Source organism: Geotrypetes seraphini, chromosome 12 (assembly GCF_902459505.1).
Source record: "Geotrypetes seraphini chromosome 12, aGeoSer1.1, whole genome shotgun sequence".
In the NCBI taxonomy this organism is placed as follows: Eukaryota; Metazoa; Chordata; class Amphibia; order Gymnophiona; family Dermophiidae; genus Geotrypetes; species Geotrypetes seraphini.
In genome coordinates, this window is record NC_047095.1 from 105325431 (window position 1) to 105344599 (window position 19169).

Sequence of the window (19169 nt, forward strand, 5' to 3'; positions counted from 1 at the left end):
GGAACTTCAGGAGGCCGTGAAAACCTTCCTCTTTATTAACCCAGTGCCTTAAAATCATTCACCCAGAAATGCCGCTCAGTCAATACACCTATGCCACCTAATCTCACCAGATGCTACTTAGTGCATATGTTTTATTGTCATGTCTATATTGTAAATTATTGTCATGTCTATATTGTAATTTATGTAAATTATGTTATCTCTGTTCTGTCTGGATTATTATGGATGCACTTTGTAATAGAGAATGACCCGGGAAAAAAATCGGTCAACGTCACCGTCCCGTCCCCGGCCCACCATCCTCTGCACCGCCCCGTCACTGCCGTTCCCTTTACTGCCCCATCACCGTCACCGCCATCTCTTTCACCGCCATTGCCATTCCATTCACCGCCCCGTCACCGTCCCTGCAGCATCTATATAAGCCTTAGTACTGTAATATTTAGCTTATTCCTTTTTTATAAATCAAAGTTCCTGCTGCTGAACTAGAGAAAGAGATGTTCAGCTGGCAGGGCCAGCCAGGCAATGAATGGCTGGCCCAGCATTCCTCTCTGATGTCAGAATTGACATCAGATAGCGGAACGCTGGTCAGCGAGGCTTCTGCAGGGAGAGCTTGGGGCAGCAGTGTGGGACATTGGGGAGAGGAAGGTTGATCAGTCCTAGATCGGGACGGCAACACGAGTCTATCACAGACCTCGGGATGGGCTCCACGATGGACTTGCATTGCCTTCCCGATCGACCGGTCGATCACAATCGACGTATTCAGCACCCTTGTCCTAGGTGTTTGGAGTATTGAATTGTTGGTTTCCTTGGAGTTGTGTGATTGTGGAGTGTTTCACTTGGTAATTAGGATGTCACCTACTTCCCCATTGGTTCAGGTACATTAGGCAGGGTATGAGCCCATCAGGACAGATAGAGAAAAATGTTTAACTGCCTGAATAAATTAATGTAAACAATTCTGAGCTTTCCTGGTAAAGAATAGGGGTAGGCAATTCCGGTCCTCGAGAGCCAAAGGCAGGTCAGGTTTTCAGGATATCCGCAATAAATATGCATGAAATAGATCTGCATCTCAAGGAGGCAGTGCATGTAGATTCATCTGATACATATTCATTGTGGATATCCTCAAAACCTGACCTGCCTGTAGCTCTTGAGGACCGGAATTGCCTACCCCTGGTATAGAAAATTGAATAAATAAATGTGAGACTTATTAAGTTTGTTTTTACAATTACACCTGCTCAGAAGCTGTTTATAATATTTGCAAGTACTTAACACTTTTTATAAAATATATTTGCATATTGTAACTCTGCCCCTGTTCTGCACAAAGTATGCCTTTGGGAACACCTACATGTGGCATCCTGTAGGTGGGATCCTTCTCTATGGGTATTTTGTACACAAATTGTAAAACAGGTTCACTTGTGGAAAATCCTTTAGAAGATTAACCCCCCACATGAGTATGTCAGCAGTACATTTTTTTCTAATTCCATCTCATTTAGCAATGCTTTGACACATCTTGACCATGGAGTTCCGTGAGTCTTCAGTTTCTACCCACCCTTTTGACAACCTAATTTTAAATCTCAATCACTCATGTGCACTTGTTCTTGGCACTCTCCTGTTCATTGTCTTTTCTAGTTTTGCTCCTTCACACCTGGCCACAATTCCTGGTCTGCATCATCTCTGAATCAACCCTAGGGTGTGCAAGAAAATTGGGCCTGTACTATTTCATAATGATTTTAGGCCATTTGCTGGAATATCTTCTGGCTGAAAATGCTAACTGGCTGATATTCAAAGGTTCTTATCAGGTGACAGGCAGATAAACATTGGCAAGGAGGATATGGAGACTTTTGGATTATTTACCATGGAAGTTGAACAATGTACTCATGGATTGTTATGTATGCAGTAAAATGTGAGGAATATGGTGGGGTAGTATAGAGTGGAAGCCATGAGAGAAAGGGAGGAGTAAGCAGAATTGCAACTCTTACCAGAAAATAATGTTGAAGCTGATGGTGAGAGAAGATAGTCCCTCAGTGTTGACAAAATAATAAATGTGAAGACATCTATCTCCTTGTGACAGAAAGACTGGGAGGAATGGTAGCACAGAGAACATAAGAACATAAGAAGTTGTCCCCGCTGAGTCAGACCAGAGGTCCATCTTGCTCAGCGGTCCGCTCCCGCGGCGGCCCATCAAGCCTAGTGCCTGAACAGTGGTCCCTGATTAATTTTGTAACTTACCTCTAATCCCATCCCTATAATCTACCTTTACTCTTATCTGTACCCCTCAATCCCTTTGTCTTCCAAGTACCTATCCAAAGCTTCTTTGAACCCCTGTAGCGTGCTCCTGTTTATCACATCCTCTGGTAGCGTGTTCCATGTATCCACCACCCTCTGTGTGAAAAAGAACTTCCTGGCGTTTGTTCTAAACCTCTCCCCTTTCAATTTCTCTGAGTGCCCCCTTGTACTTATTGATCCCCTTAATTTGAAAAATCTCTCCCTGTCTATTTTTTCTATGCCCTTCATGATCTTGAAGGTTTCTATCATGTCTCCTCTAAGTCTCCGCTTTTCCAGGGAGAAAAGCCCTAGCTTTTTCAGTCTGTCAGTATATGAGAGGTCATCCATGCCCTTTATTAGCTTAGTTGCTCTTCTCTGGACCCTCTCAAGTACCTCCATGTCCTTCTTGAGGTACGGCGACCAGAACTAAACACAGTACTCCAGGTGCGGGCGCACCATAGCACGATACAGTGGCAGGATGACTTCCTTTGTCCTGGTCGTGATACCCTTCTTAATGATACCCAACATTCTGTTTGCTTTCCTTGAGGCCGTGGCACACTGCGCCGACGCCTTCAATGTCGTGTCTACCATCACTCCCAGGTCTCTTTCAAGGTCGCTCACCCCTAGCGCTGTTTCCCCATTTTGTAAGTGAACATCGTTTTTTTTTCCCTATATGCATGACCTTGCATTTCCCTATGTTGAAATTCATTTGCCACTTTTTGGCCCATTTTTCCAGTGGGAGAAGAACATGCTGTCAGTTGCATACATCCCTGCCATATTTACATGACCATAGACTAGTGTAACTGTGTACATAAATGTATGATGTGCCGAGACCCAGTATGCCTCCGTTCAAACTTATATGAAAAGGCTGATTGCTTCCTTAGAAATCTAGTCAATAAAGTTAGAATTGTTTCTAAGGTATTTGGCTGTTTGTCTTTCAAATCCAACATCTAGTTTAACTGAGTGTTCATAATGTTTGGAAAGCACTTCTTTTTTGTTTTTTCATAAGACTTCAGAACCACCACTCCTCCGTCCCACCAAAGTGTATATACGGGGAGTTACAAATGGTGAAATCCTCACCGGTCTCTTCAAAGTTTTAAATAACATGCATTTCTTGGTGTATTATTACTTAACTTAGTAATGGTGAAATCTTGATTTTCATGCGGACTGAACGGTAAGACCCGACATGTTTCACTGAAGTTTCGTCAGGGGTCTACCCTAAAATAGATAAAATGATATGTATTAGTGTCCCTCTCAAACCATTACTTGCCTATCTGAATCAAACTCTAAATGGAAAAATTTCCTGACTTACCACTACTGCAGTCGTGCACTTCAAATCCATTAGTGTTATGAGATGCTGGCCGCATCTCAAGGGTTCTGTTTTATACACCTCCCACTACAGGACCGCCCCTAGACGTGATAGGCTCAACCCGGGAGAGACCATCCCCTGCCCTTCTAAGGGGTAGAATCTCCCTGATGTTGCAAAAAAACTATATGCTTCAATATACTAAACCAAATGACCCGGTTCAAAACATTAATGACCATTCAATTTCTAAGTTTAACCCATGGGGAACCACTGTATTTAATCTATGAATCCATCTTTGCTCTTTCAGATTCAATTCTCTTTTCACATTACCACCCACCTTCCCCTTCTGTTGTATACTATCAATCACTCTCCATTTGAGTTCAGCTACTGAATGGTTGTAGTTTACCATGTGGGAAACCATCGGGGCTTGTCTCACAATTTTATTGATCCTAGAGTTGTGTTCATTCAATCGAATTTTAATTTGACGGCTCGTCCTCCCTATATATATTAATGAACAGAGGCATAGAATTGCTTATACTACCCACCTACTGTTGCAGTTAGTCGACTGCTTAGCTGTGATAGTAGTGTGCTTCCCTAGGACTGCCCATTGGGTTTCTTCGATCGTGCTCCCGCACCATTGGCAATCTCCGCATCGTGTGTATTCACCTGCAGAGGTAGCATCAGGAGTTCAGAATTTCTTAAAATTTAGACACTGACCCATGGTTCTTGCTCTTTTGTACGACACCATGGGAAAGTTTCTAAGACTCTCGTGCAGGTTGACCACATGCCAATGTTTTCTCATTATTCATATGATGAATCTGGTAGTTTCTGAAAAAGGGAACACACAGATCAATCGTTCCTGATCCGGTTGTTCTTTCTCCTTATCTGTAATCAATAGTTCCCTATGAGCATACCTCGCTCTGAGGTAGCCTTGGCGAATCGCTCGATCGGGATATCCCCTGGCCAAAAACTTATCCTGCAATATCCGTGCCTGTGATTTAAAAATTCAATTAAGTCAGTACAATTCCTCCTGATTCTCAGAAATTGACTGATGGGCAGCCCAAATTTTAGTTTGAAGGGATGATAGCTCGTAAAATGTAATAGGGTGTTGCGAGCAACAGGTTTCCTAAATACTGTAGTCGAGAACCCACCCCTAGTTCTCTCCACCCGAAGATCTAGAAATTCAATCTGTTCTTGATGAGAAGTACAAGTGAATTGGATCTGTCTATCTATGGAATTTAAATATTCAACAAAATGTCCCAGGTCCTCCCGGGAACCCTCCCACAAAAGAAAACGTCATCCAAAAACCTAACCCACATGGGAATTTTGTCAAAAAAATTGCTGGTATATACATGTTGTTCTTCAAACGTTGACATGTACAGGGTGGCCATGGAAGGAACTAAACTTGCTCCCATGGCCACCCCCTACATTTATTTAAACACATTTTCTTGATATCGAAAGTAATTGTCTTCTATGACCCATCGGGCCAGTTGTATCAAAAAAGAGGTGGAAATTCTCTGTGGGGTACTCTGATTCTGAAGTACCTCCTCAATGATGGTCAAGGCTTGACTTTGAATCTGGGTGTATAATGAAGTCACGTCTAACGTGACCATCCAAAATTCTCCTGAAGGAGGTTGGATCCCCTGTAATTTTCTTTAAAAATGAGACGTATCTTTCAAGAAGGCTTTAACTTTCATTGCTTCTGGACTTAAAGACCAGTCCACGAATTTGGACAGGGGTTCAAGGATTGAATTACGTGTGTTTATGATGGGATGGCCCGGTGGAGGGCTGATGGTCTTATGGATTTTAGGGACGAAATGAATCAACGGGGTCTTCGGATGTTTTTATATCAGGAACCGGTATTCTTTTCTTGTGATCATTTTGTCTTTATGATGTTTCATGACCCAATCATTGATTAATCCACTTAATTTGTCTGTCGGATCCTGCTGAAGGGAGCAATAGGATTTGACATCCTGCAATTGTCTTCTTGCTTCTTTATCATAGTCATCTGTGTTTAGGATCACTGTTGCCCCTCGCTTGTCAGCTTTGGTGATTACAATCTGTTCATTGGACCTCAACTGCTGGAGCCCCAAATATTGAGTGTCCGACAGGTTTTTAGGAATATTGTGTTACCTCCAAGAACTTTCAATGGGGGTCAAATCCCTCAGGACTAAGTCTCGAAATGTGGAGATGATGGGGTCCATAGGCCCCGGAAGAACCCAATTCAAAGATGTTTTACAAATGGGTATCGTATCATAAGTCCTGTCCTCTACCTCTTCATCTTCTTCATCTGATGGATCCATCCTATTGTACTGTCCCTCTTCCTTATCTTGGGAAAAGTATACTCTTAATTGCATCTTATGTATGAACTTATGAAATGATAATTTGAGTTGGAAGAAGTCTGGTGGGTCCGCCAAGGCAAAACCCAATCCTAGCTCCAACAATGACTCTTGACCTGTGTCTAAGACAGTGGTGGATAAATTCACCACTGTCATTTCTGGGCTGATCTGGTCTTGATTCCTGCTTGTTGTATTTGCATCCTCCCTCTCTGTGTCGTTCGCCCTCTGCCTCTGGATCTTCCATGATTGATGGTGTTGGCCTCTTCCCCCTGTCTGTCCCCCAAGGTATCATTAGAATCCTCGTTCGTTTCTTCTGAATCCATGGAGGAACTATCAAACGCTACCTTTTTCTTTTGTACTGTGGGGTTTATTCTTCTGTTCCATGTGTATACTAGAGAGCTGCACGGGAACGGGGACGACGGGAATCCCGTGGGACCCACGGGCATCCCGTGGGTTCCCCATTCGGGACACGGGGATCCCGTGGGGACGCCCCCTAGGGTCACGGGGATCCCATGGGGACACCTTTGAGGGTCGCGGGGTTCCTTCGGGGCTGGATGTACTAAGTCGCGCGGCTTTTCTCCCTACCTGCTCTGCTTGCAGTAAAGAGCCAAACAGAAGTCTTCATAAGTACATAAGTACATAAGTAGTCGCCTCCGCCGGGGCAGACCAGAGGTCCATCCAGCCCAGCGGTCCGCTCACGCGGCGGCCCATCAGGCATATTGCCTGGTCAGCGGTCCCTGACTAATTTTACTGCCTACCTCTACACTTATCTCTAAACCTTCCACTGCTCTTATCTGTACCCCTCAATCCCTTTGTCTTCCAGGAACCTATCCAGGTCATCCTTGAAACCCTGTACTGTGCTATTTCTTATCACGGCCTCCGGAAGGGTGTTCCATGTGTCCACCACTCTCTGTGTGAAAAAGTACTTCCTTGCGTTTGTTTTAAACCTGTCCCCCTTCAATTTCATCGAGTGACCCCTTGTTCTTGTGGTTTCTTTCAAATTGAAAAATCTGTCTTTGTCAACCTTTTCGATGCCCCTCAGGATCTTGAAGGTCTCTATCATATCTCCTCTGAGTCTCCGCTTTTCCAGGGAGAACAGCCCCAGCTTCTTCAGTCTGTCAGTGTATGTAAGGTTTTCCATACCCTTAATCAGTTTAGTTGCTCTTCTCTGGACTCCCTCAAGCATTGCCATGTCCTTTTTGAGGTACGGTGGCCAGTACTGTACACAGTATTCCAGATGCGGGCGCACCATAGCCCGGTACAGTGGCAGGATGACTTCCTTCGTTCTGGTCGAGATACCCTTCTTAATGATACCTAACATTTGGTTTGCTTTCCTCGAGGCTGTGGCGCATTGTGCCGACGCCTTCAATGTCGTGTCTACCATCACTCCCAAGTCTCTTTCCAGATTACTGACCCCTAGCATTGATCCCCCCATTTTGTAAGTGAACATCGGGTTCCTTCTCCCTATATGCATGACCTTGCATTTCCCTACATTGAAGCTCATTTGCCACTTTTTCGCCCATTCTTCCAATGTCGTAAGATCCCTTTGGAGATTCTCGCAGTCAACCGTGGTTTCAACCTTGCTGAATAGTTTGGTGTCATCTGCGAATTTGATGACCTCGCATTTTGTTCCCGCCTCCAGGTCGTCAATGAATATGTTAAACAGGAGCGGTCCCAGCACCAATCCTTGAGGAACCCCGCTCGTGACCCCTTGCCAGTCCGAGTAATGGCCCTTTACACCAACCCTCTGCTTCCTGTCTGCCAGCCAGTTTTTGATCCATCGGTGGACCTCCCCGTGCACCCCATGATTCCATAGCTTCCTGAGCAACCGCTCATGTGGTACCTTATCGAAGGCTTTCTGGAAGTCTAGGTAAATTATGTCTATGGGTTCACCTTTGTCCACCTGGTTATTTACCCCCTAATGGATTGTTGTAATTCCTCCCTTTGTTTCACGTATACATCATGCGGATGCAGTGTTTGGAGTTCTGCCTCCATATCCCCCACTTTCCCACATAACTCTTTTTCTGTGGTTTCAGTGGTCTCAATTATCAAGATCATCAGATCCCTGGAGCAGCGATTGAGAATGGCTGTCCATTTATCCATGAATGTTCTATCAGAGGTGATCATTCTTGGCTCTTTAATAATCCTTAAACCCCTAGGGATCATTGTTTTTTTTAATATTCAACTAAGGTGCTACTATGCAGTTCAGCTCGTACTGCTCTTTTCAAAGTCATTTCCAGTTCTGTCCAAGATGAACCTGTGATCATCTGATTGTCCCCGTCCAGGAGTGCTGGCCTTTGCAGAATTCTCTGAAGGTCCTCATCTGAGTATCCTCCAAACTCCGAATGCTCTTGTGCCATTATAATCTTACAAACCTCCATTCAAACTTATATGAAAAGGCTGATTGCTTCCTTAGAAATCTGGTCAATAAAGTTAGAATTGTTTCTAAGGTATTTGGCTGTTTGTCTTTCAAATCCAACATCTAGTTTAACTGAGTGTTCATAATGTTTGGAAAGCACTTCTTTTTTATTTTTTTCATAAGACCTCAGAACCACCACTCCTCCGTCCCATCAAAGTGTATATACGGGGAGTTACAAATGGTGAAATCCTCAAAGGTCTCTTCAAAGTTTTAAATAACATACATTTCTTAGTGTATTATTACTTAACTTAGTAATGGTGAAATCTTGATTTTAATGCGGACTGAACGGTAAGACCCGACATGTTTCACTGAAGTTTCGTCAGGGGTCTACCCTAAAATAGATAAAATGATATGTATTAGTGTCCCTCTCAAAGCATTACTTGCCTATCTGAATCAAACTTTAAATGGAAAAATTTCCTGACTTACCACTACCGCAGCCATGCACTTCAAATCCATTAGTGTTATTAGATGCCGGCCGCATCTCAAGGGCTCTGTTTTATACACCTCCCACTACAGGACCGCCCCTAGACGTGATAGGCTCAACCCGGGAGAGACCATCCCCTGCCCTTCTAAGGGGTGGAATCTCCCCGATGTTGCAAAAAAACTATATGCTGAGATTGTGATGTCATAATACCTCATTCTACCAATAAGAGCCAACCTCTCAGTGATGTCACAATAGCATGATTGCCCTCTTCTTGGCTCACTTTTATTGAATATATCAGTGATTTCCATTTCTACAGACATTTCTAGTTTCTTTAAGGGGGAACTTATCAACATGGGCTATTGTTAAGATGTGTTATTTTACTGTTAACCCTAGTTAGAGTGATTAGGCCTGATTGCGTAAAATGGTAACTGTGCTAAAACAGTATGAGTTAGTAGTAAGCTCATGTTGATAACATAGATAGACAAATCTCATGAATAACTACAACACACACAAGATGGAAAATGGAAGGGTTACATTGCTAAAATAAAAAGGTAGAGAAGGAAAAGGCAAAGGTCAAGCTGTGAGGTAGAGGTTAAGTTCAAGGTATACATCTCATATGCTTCTTTTAAGAGAAAGGTTTTGAACATTGATTTAAATTTGTAAAGTTTGGATTCACACCTGAGCAAGTGGCAGTGCCTGGGTGAGGGAAAGGACTTTCCACAAACTAGCTTGCTCTGTTTGATTACATATAGGTTTCTTTCTAGCCCTGGCTCTTACAGGGACATGCTGCTGGAAAGGTAGTACTCGTGTACTCAGTTTCTTGATCTATCAATCTGTAACTAACGCCTTATATACATCAATCAATTCCTGATCAAAATTTGTGATTTAACTGATAGATGATTGAACGTGACCAAAGCGCTTATGATTCGTGATGATACGCCCCTCTTGTCCATAATTGGCTGCAGGTGATCACGCAACATCGCTTGACCTATCTGTGCTGCAGGGGATTTGATGAGCACAGTAGTCAAATTGTAACTGTTGTGATGGTACGTCGTGCGATACCTATCTTAATATTTTAATCCCTTACTATGTAGAGCAAAATACGAAAGTGGTCGGACGAATATGTACAATATGGATTCACGTGTATAACGGAACGTGATGGGTGTCAGTGTCCTAATTGCATGATTTGCAATGCCAAGTTGAGTAATTCTAGTCTAGCTCCATCAAAACTTCCTTAAGCTGCATGGAGATGGAAAATACAAAAACACAACGCTCGCTGAATTCAAGGTGAAGAGAGCAAGATTCGATGAAAAGGCTACTCTGCCTGTTCTCGGCTTTGTACCCATCAACAAACCGATCCTCACAGCATCGTACGAAGTTGCTTACCTGATCGCAAAGCAGGGCAAACCACACACCATTGGTGAAACACTCATAAAACCAGCTGTGTTGAAGATGGTGAATATCATGCTGGGAAAAGCGGCTGAAGTTCAGTTATCTGAAATTCCTCTTTCAAATGACATCATCAGCAACAGAATAGAGGACATGAGCAAAGACATCTTGGCTCAAGTAGTTGCAGATCTGATTTCAAGCCCGGCAAAATTCAGCCTTCAACTCGACGAGACCACAGACGTTTCCAATCTAAGCCAGCTTGCAGTATTCGTGCGCTATGTGAAAGACGACGTGATAAAGGAAGATTTTTTATTTTGTAAGCCTCTTACAACAACAACTAAGGCAACTGATGTGAAGAAACTTGTGGATGACTTAGAGGGGTACAGATAGAACTTGAGGTAGGTTATAGAAATGGTCAAAAACCACTTCACAGGTCGCGGACCTGATGGGCCGCCGCGGGAGCGGACTGCTGGGCGAGATGGACCTCTGGTCTGACCCAGTGGAGGCAACTTCTTATGTTCTTATGTTCTTACTTCTTCAAATACAACAATCTTTCGTGGGATATGGTTTCTTCAGTTTGTTCGGACGGAGCTCCAGCCATGCTCAGAAGAAAGTCCGGTTTTGGTGCACTAGTGAATGCTGATGCACCACACATCATTGTTACGCATTGCATTCTGCACAGGCATGCGTTGGCAACAAAAACCTTGCCTCCAAAACTGGCAGAAGTTTTAAAAATTGTTGTGGAATGCGTGAACTATGTGCAAAATAATGCTCTGAAGCACCACATCTTCAAGGAGCTGTGTAAAGAAATGGGATCTGAATTTGAGGTACTTCTGTACCATTCTAACGTTCGGTGGTTATCCTGGGGACAGGTGCTGAATCGTGTTTTTGCCATGCGTGTGGAATTAGCTCTGTTTTTGCAAGAGCAGCAACATTGTCATGCAGATTGCTTCAAAAATTCTGAGTTCATTCTCATTTTAGCGTATATGGCTGATATCTTTGCAAATCTCAATCATCTCAATAAGCAGGTGCAGGGTGGTGGAGTCAACATCATCGAAGCGGAAGAAAACCTGAAAGCTTTTCAAAAAAAGCTACCATTATGGAAACGACGAACAGAAAATGATAACTTCGCAAACTTTCCCCTGCTAGACAACTGTGTAAGTAAGATCAAAGATGTATCTGGAATCAGAGACATTTCTGTACCCGCGGAACTGAAGCAAACTATTTCCAACACACTTAGATGAGCTTGCAAAGTCTCTCGACGAATACTTCCCTACAAGAGAGTCATATCCAGCATGGGTGAGACAGCCGTTCATGTTTAGTGTTGAGACAACAGATGTCAATGATGAATACCTCGATGAAATCATTGAAATTCAGCAGAGCCAGGTTCAACAGCAACTCTTCAGAACAACAATGCTCTCAACATTTTGGTGTCAATTGGAAACGTACCCTGTTATTGCTAAGAAAGCTCTGGAAATTTTCATACCGTTTGTTACAACATATCTTAGCGAGCAATCCTTTTCGAGGATGCTGGACATAAAAATGAATAAAAGGAACAGACTTTGTTGCGAAAATGACATGAGAGTGGCACTTGCCAAGGTAAAGCTGCGCATTTCTGAACTGGTCTCTGAGATGCAACAGCAGAAGTCACACTGATTTGCAGTAAATTTCATTATTATGTTATTATTATTCGAAATATAGGAGCACTTTTTTGTTTTCAAAATTATTATTATTTTTTCCCTCACTGTATACCTATGTTTTGAATTTGTAAAAATCATATTTTATTTTTCCAATAAAGAAGGGTTCGGTGAACACGCATATGAAACTGGTAGGGTTCAGTACCTCCAACAAGGTTAAGAACCACTGGCTTAGAGGGTTTAAAAAAGTTTAGATAATTTCTTAAAAGAGAAGACCATAGGCCATTATTGAGATGGCTTGGAGAAATCCACTGCTTATTCCTAGGATAAGCAGCATAGAATCTGTTATGCTACTTGGAATCTAGCTAGGTACTTGGGACCTAGGTTGGCCTCTGTTGGAAACAAGATAATGGGACTTGATGGACCTTTGTTCTGTCTCAGTATGACAATTATGTTCTTATGACACATTGCAGGACAGTAGTGGCAGTTTAGTGAGTGGTTGCAACCTGAGGAGATTTAGCACTTAGTGAAAAGAGGTTGCTCAAGGGGGCTGGATATCCTACTAGGACCAGTACTGTCTATGTTCCTCCATGGATATGTCCTGATCTATTTTCTGAAGAAGCCCATCAGGTGGGACACATCTCCTTTTTCTGTAGTCAGATGATTCCTTCTTGGAATATCTTTTTCATTCTTTTTCATATCCTCCCCTTATGGGAGAATAAGGCAATATAGCAAGGACATCTAGTTTCAGGTGTTACAATCTTTTCCGGTCTGAGTATAACTGAATAGGAGATTTAAGTAAGGGTTTAAGGCTTCTATGAGCTAAGGTTTTTGGGAAACAATAATCCCCTTGAGGGATCTATTTTTCAGTCTTCTTTCTCCAAAACAGACGGGGAGAATTTAAACTAACAACCCTCACAGGAGGCAGAGGCTGGTTTTGGGACAAAGGCACAGATATTCTCTTCCTATTTATATATATATATATATATATATATATATATATATATATTGTGATAAGCAGACTATGCCTGCTAGGAGTGTCCCTAGCACAGATTCCAGTGCAAATCCAGACACTGTCCATAATCTGCCTTATTCCCCATTTTCTGCCTCTCAGTCTGAATTTTCGTCTAGGGCCTATAGAGGGAGTAAGAGAGCGGCAGTGCTAGGTTCCCATCCCCCTCTGGATCACAAGGTGAATCACCGGAAATCCTTTCCACCTGAGGGTTGGGGGCGGGGCTGCAAGCTGTTCTCCCTGAAGACTAGGCTTCTAGAGAATCAGAAGAGAGAGGAACAGCAGCAGGGAAGGTCACAAGGCTCAGGGCTGAGAGCTCCTGATAGCAGTCAAGCTCCAGAGGACATGGAGTTTACAGAGGCTGGAAGAGAATCACCTTCCAATCTGAGTGAGGAACCATTGGCCATGGAGTTAGAAACAAGCCCTGAAGCCAGTGTTGGGCTGACTCCTGATAATGCTCCTATGGAGGTTTGCCTCACAAAAGCAAGTATTATTTGAATATTGCTGAAGTTTATTGCAAGTTTGTTTTGGACTAACTTTTCTCAGACTGAATTAATCTAACTCATGTTAAAGAGTGGATTTGTACTATGCTGAATTAAGCAAGGACTTTTATTTTGAAAGTTTTGTTTTTCCATTTTTGAAAACTTAATTGTGTTTTTCCTTTTTGAGTTAAGCATACTTGATGTGCTAAGACAGTGGAGTTAGCCCCGTGTTATGTGGTGGGATAGTGGGCCTAATTTCTGGCAATTCAAGACCACACGGTGCACACTGTCTTTCCAGCCTTGAGTCGCTGAAGAAGCCAGTATTTTTACACTGTCTTGTAACTTTGTTTTGGTGGAAAAGTTTTTTTCCTTTCCTTTTGGTAATGAACTCCACCTGGACTATGATTTAAATGAGAGTTTTGTTTAAGTATGGACTCTTTTCGGTTTCTCAACCAGAGACTGTTTATTGAACATTGTGTTTAACTTGTATGGGAAGCCCATTGACTTGGCCATTGTAATCCTGACAAGCAAGTTACTGTGGTTTTTTTTGTTTGTTTTGTTTTGAACAATTAAATGCAACTCTTTTTTCAACATTGAACTTATTGTTTGGATGGTGTCCCTTTCATTGAACATTGAAATAACTTATCCTTGTGAGACACGCAGCGACTCACAAGAGTTTGATTGTGACCAGTATTCCCAGGCCCTCTGCCTGGAGCGTGCCAGCTACATACGTGGTATCAGGATTGGGATATATTTTTACTGCCTTCATGAGAGACTGTGATAAGGGACAGTATTTGTTGTTTCAATTTTGGAGCCCTTTGATGGACTGTGCTGTGAAGAGTGAAGCAGCAAATTAAAGACCTCTGAGGAGATCGTGGCAGCTGAAATCTGTGGAAGTGGAACCAGGACCGGAACCGAGGGAGCCCAGCTGTGTACCTGAAGGCCGTGCCTGTTATCAACCCAAACGCTCAGACTCGTCAGTCTGTCCGGTAAGGGTACCTTGGGGACAGCTGATTGAGGATTCTGGGTTGGTAGCGTGGGCGGGAGCAGAGACTAGCTCTCTCGCGAGTGTGGGGAAAAAAAAAAAATCCGCACTTGGGTTTCCTTGTCTGTGTTTGCTTCACAGGTTGCACCATGGATCTACAGCAGCTGTTTACCTTGTTGGCGTCGGAGCGTCAGAAACAGACCGAAGACTTGAAGGTCGTGCTCCAGGCGAACCAGGATCTCTGGCGGGCGAGCCAGGTGGAGTCTGGTCGGAGACACGAGGAGCTGGTGAACGCCATGGGCGAACAGACCAGGACATTCACTCAAGTCCTGCAAGGCAGAACAGAAGGCAGATCCCTCTTTACGGGCCGCCTGGCAGCAGGTAGGAAATAGTGGCAAGAGAGCATTTAATATGATAATGAAACGGGGATTATTGTATCGAATTAGTACTGCAAGGGGACTGGACAATAGGGTTGAACAATTAGTAGTACCCCAAGGTTTTAGGTCCCTAGTACTGCAGATGGCGCATGATCACCCTTTGGCTGGTCATAAGGGAGTGGACGCTACTGAGACACAGATTCTGCAAAGATTTTTCTGGCCTGGCTTACGTCAGGAGTTGGTGCATTTATGTGCCTCTTGTCCCACATGCCAAAAATTAGCCATTCAAAAACCCCGTAAGGTCCCATTAATCCCCATTCCATGGGTGGAGGAACCTTTGGGAAGATGGGCCATGGATATTGTAGGGCCCCTTCAGAGAACACCTCGGGGGTTTCAGTACATCCTAGTGGTAATGGATATTGCCACCCGGTTCCCATGGGCATTTCCCTTAAGAAGAACATCTACGCAAAATATCACTAAGGAGTTAGTCAGTTTATTTTGTTCTATAGGGTTCCCTAAAGAGGTACTCACGGATCAGGGAAGTAATTTTGTTTCCCGAGAGATGGAGGCATTTTGGCAAAGGTTTAATATAAGGCATATTAGGACTGCTGCCTACCATCCTCAGGGAAATGGTTTAGTAGAACGGTTTAATCAGACCCTGAAACTGATGCTTAAGAAGGTAGCCAGTAAAGAATTGACTGATTGGGATCTGATGATCCCTTGGGTATTATACGCTAGTAGGGAAAAGGTACAGGTTTCGTTGGGAATAAGTCCCTATGAAATGTTATTTGGGAGAAAACCTAGAGGGCTACTAGATATCCTTAAAGACAAATGGGACCCTTCTCCAGAGTGTCAAGTAAATATAATATCTTACCTGGGAGACCTTAAACAACGCTTGAAGAGTTTGGGGGAGAAGGGTAAGGCTCAGATGGGGAAAAGCCAGCAGAAACAAAAAACCTATTATGACAAAGGTTCTTAGAACCGTCAGTTGCAGGTGGGAGAACAAGTCTTGGTCTTAATTCCCACAGATCCCCACAAGTTTCTGGCACAATGGAGGGGGCCAGTTACCATAAGCCAGAGAGTTAATGAGGTCGATTATAAGGTCAAGGATAAAAAGGGTAGAGAACAAATCTATCATATAAATCTCCTGAAGCCGTGGAGGGAACGTCAGACCTTAGCCCTCATTGCTCAGGCTTGTGAGGAGGATGAATTTGGACCCCAGATAGGAGAATTTACTTTGAGCGAGCAAGTGACTATGGGAGAGGAGCTTACTCAGATGCAGAAGAAGGCGGTTTGGGGTCTGCTGAAAGAGTTTGAGGATGTGTTCTCTCCCATTCCTGGTAGTAATGTAATGTAATGTAATGTAATGTAATTTATTTCTTATATACCGCTACATCCGTTAGGTTCTAAGCGGTTTACAGAAAATATACATTAAGATTAGAAATAAGAAAGGTACTTGGAAAATTCCCTTACTGTCCCGAAGGCTCACAATCTAACTAAAGTACCTGGGGGGTAATAGAGAAGTGAAAAGTACCACATTAGTGAACCATGACATCCAGACTCTTCCAGGACAGGTAGTGAGAATGAAGCCATACCGTCTATCGGAAGAGAAGAAGGTCCTAGTACAGGAGTTGGTGGAGGAGATGTTAGCCCTAGGGGTAATAGAGCCCTCTCAAAGTCCATGGGCCAGCCCTATTGTGATTGTGCCCAAAGCAGATGGTTCACCCAGGTCCTGCATCGATTTCCACCAACTGAACGCTATCTCCCAGTTTGATGCTTTTCCTATGCCCAGGGTGGAAGAGCTATTAGACAAGTTAGGCCAAGCTCAGTATCTCACTACTCTTGATCTTACAAAAGGTTATTGGCAGATACCCTTGACACCGGTGGTGAGGCCTAAGACTGCTTTTGGTACCCCTTTGGGCTTGTTCCAGTTTGTCAAAATGCCTTTCGGATTGCATGGCGCTGCTACTTTTTGTCAGCGCCTAATGGACCAAGTGCTGAGGGGGCATCAAGAGTACGCTGCGCCCTATCTGGATGACATTATCATTCACTCTCAATCCTGGACCCAGCATATAGAACAAGTTAGGGCGGTGTTACATGCCCTACGAAAGGCAGGGTTAACTGTCAACCCTAAGAAATGCTGTGTGGGAAAGAAGGAAGTCAGGTATTTAGGATACCTGGTAGGAAGGGGAGTGGTGAAGCCTTTGCTAGATAAAGTGCAATGTATTCGGGAGTACCCTGTGCCGGAATCTAAAAAGCAGATACGGAGCTTCTTAGGGCTGGTGGGGTATTACCGGCGGTTTATTCCACATTTTGCAACACGGGCAACTTTGCTAACCGAGATGCTGAAAAAGAATAGGCCAGACAAGGTACGCTGGGACCCTGAAAGTATGAAAGCACTGGAGGATCTCAAGTCTAGTTTATGCTCAGAACCAGTGTTAGCAGCAGTTAATTTCCAGCGTCCATTTGTACTTCAGACAGATGCCTCTCAAACTGGATTAGGGGCAGCCCTAAGTCAGGAAGTGGAAGGATTGGAACATCCAATCCTTTATCTCAGTAGGAAGTTGCATGATAATGAGAAACATTATGCGACAGTGGAATTGGAATGCCTAGCCGCCAAGTGGGCTATGCAAAGTTTAGAGCATTACTTGGAAGGCCGTGAATTTACCCTAGTCACGGACCACACGGCGTTGAGCTGGCTCAATTCCATGAGAAACAATAATGCCCGCCTTACAAGATGGTATTTGGCTCTGCAAACGTTCCGGTACAAAACCATACATAGACCGGGGCATCTCCATACGAATGCAGATGCTTTATCCAGGGTTGGGGAAAAAGATTTGGGTAGAACCAGGTCCACCCCTAGCAGACAGTTAAGGGGGGAGGTATGTGATAAGCAGACTATGCCTGCTAGGAGTGTCCCTAGCACAGATTCCAGTGCAAATCCAGACACTGTCCATAATCTGCCTTATTCCCCATTTTCTGCCTCTCAGTCTGAATTTTCTTCTAGGGCCTGTAGAGGGAGTAAGAGAGCGGCAGTGCTAGGTTCTCTGAATCACAAGGTGAATCACCGGAAATCCTTTCCACCTGAGGGTTGGGGGCGGGGCTGCAAGCTGTTCTCCCTGAAGACTAGGCTTCTAGAGAATCAGAAAAGAGAGGAACAGCAGCAGGGAAGGTCACAAGGCTCAGGGCTGAGAGCTCCTGATAGCAGTCAAGCTCCAGAGGACATGGAGTTTACAGAGGCTGGAGGAGAATCACCTTCCAGTCTGAGTGAGGAACCATTGGCCATGGAGTTAGAAACAAGCCCTGAAGCCAGTGTTGGGCTGACTCCTGATAATGCTCCTATGGAGGTTTGCCTCACAAAAGCAAGTATTATTTGAATATTGCTGAAGTTTATTGCAAGTTTGTTTTGGACTAACTTTTCTCAGACTGAATTAATCTAACTCATGTTAAAGAGTGGATTTGTACTATGCTGAATTAAGCAAGGACTTTTATTTTGGAAGTTTTGTTTTTCCATTTTTGAAAACTTAATTGTGTTTTTCCTTTTTGAATTAAGCATACTTGATGTGCTAAGACAGTGGGGTTAGCCCCGTGTTACATGGTGGGATAGCGGGCCTAATTTCTGGCAATTCAAGACCACACGGTGCACACTGTCTTTCCAGCCTTGAGTCGCTGAAGAAGCCAGTATTTTTACACTGTCTTGTAACTTTGTTTTGGTGGAAAAGTTTTTTTCCTTTCCTTTTGGTAATGAACTCCACCTGGACTATGATTTAAATGAGAGTTTTGTTTAAGTATGGACTCTTTTCGGTTTCTCAACCAGAGACTGTTTATTGAACATTGTGTTTAACTTGTATGGGAAGCCCGTTGACTTGGCCATTGTAATCCTGACAAGCAAGTTACTGTGTTTTTTTTTTTTTTTTTTGTTTTGAACAATTAAATGCAACTCTTTATTCAACATTGAACTTATTGTTTGGATGGTGTCCCTTTCACTGAACGTTGAAATAACTTATCCTTGTGAGACACGCAGCGACTCACAAGAGTTTGATTGTGGCCAGTATTCCCAGGCCCTCTGCCTGGAACGTGCCGGCTACAATATATATACAATATGGGGCTCAAAATCGAAAGAGAAAAACATCCAAAAACCAGCCTAAGTCGGCAATTAGAAGAACATTTCTCAAAAACGTCCAAGTGCTGATACAAAAAATGGGTTTTGGACGTATTTCTAAATGACCTAGACCTTCATAGTGCCGCTAAATGACCAATGCTAAATGGGGCGTTTTAGGAGGCGTGTCAAGGGCAGGAGTTGGGCAGGACATGGACCAGCTTAGACTTAGTCATACAGCATTTATAACCAAAAGTTTTACAACGGAACTTGGACGTTATGACTTAGACCATGTAAAACATGGTCTAAGTCACAAAAACCTACCTAAAGTCACCAGATAAGCACTGCAAACACATAAAACAGACCCCCACACAATACCCCAGTGATCACCAACCCCCCTACCCCCATAAAAATTTTAATCATAACTTTAAAATTCAGCCTCCA

General features: G+C 43.5%; 2 protein-coding genes across 2 annotated transcripts in view; one reads left to right on the plus strand and one right to left on the minus strand.

Annotated features, from left to right (window-relative positions):
• The window catches only part of LOC117346228 (vomeronasal type-2 receptor 26-like), a 45834-nt gene extending 37573 nt beyond the window's left edge, over positions 1 to 8261 (minus strand). Inside the window, exons 1-2 of the mRNA XM_033915632.1 lie at positions 8099 to 8261; positions 5696 to 5891 (exon numbers count right to left, since the gene is read on the minus strand). Coding sequence (XP_033771523.1) covers positions 5696 to 5891; positions 8099 to 8261 — 359 coding nt within the window. The remainder of the gene's footprint in view (positions 1 to 5695; positions 5892 to 8098) is intronic.
• A 7948-nt stretch (positions 8262 to 16209) lies between these two features.
• Positions 16210 to 19169, plus strand: part of LOC117346229 (vomeronasal type-2 receptor 26-like) — a 59738-nt gene continuing 56778 nt past the window's right edge. Inside the window, exon 1 of the mRNA XM_033915633.1 lies at positions 16210 to 17390. Coding sequence (XP_033771524.1) covers positions 16210 to 17390 — 1181 coding nt within the window. The remainder of the gene's footprint in view (positions 17391 to 19169) is intronic.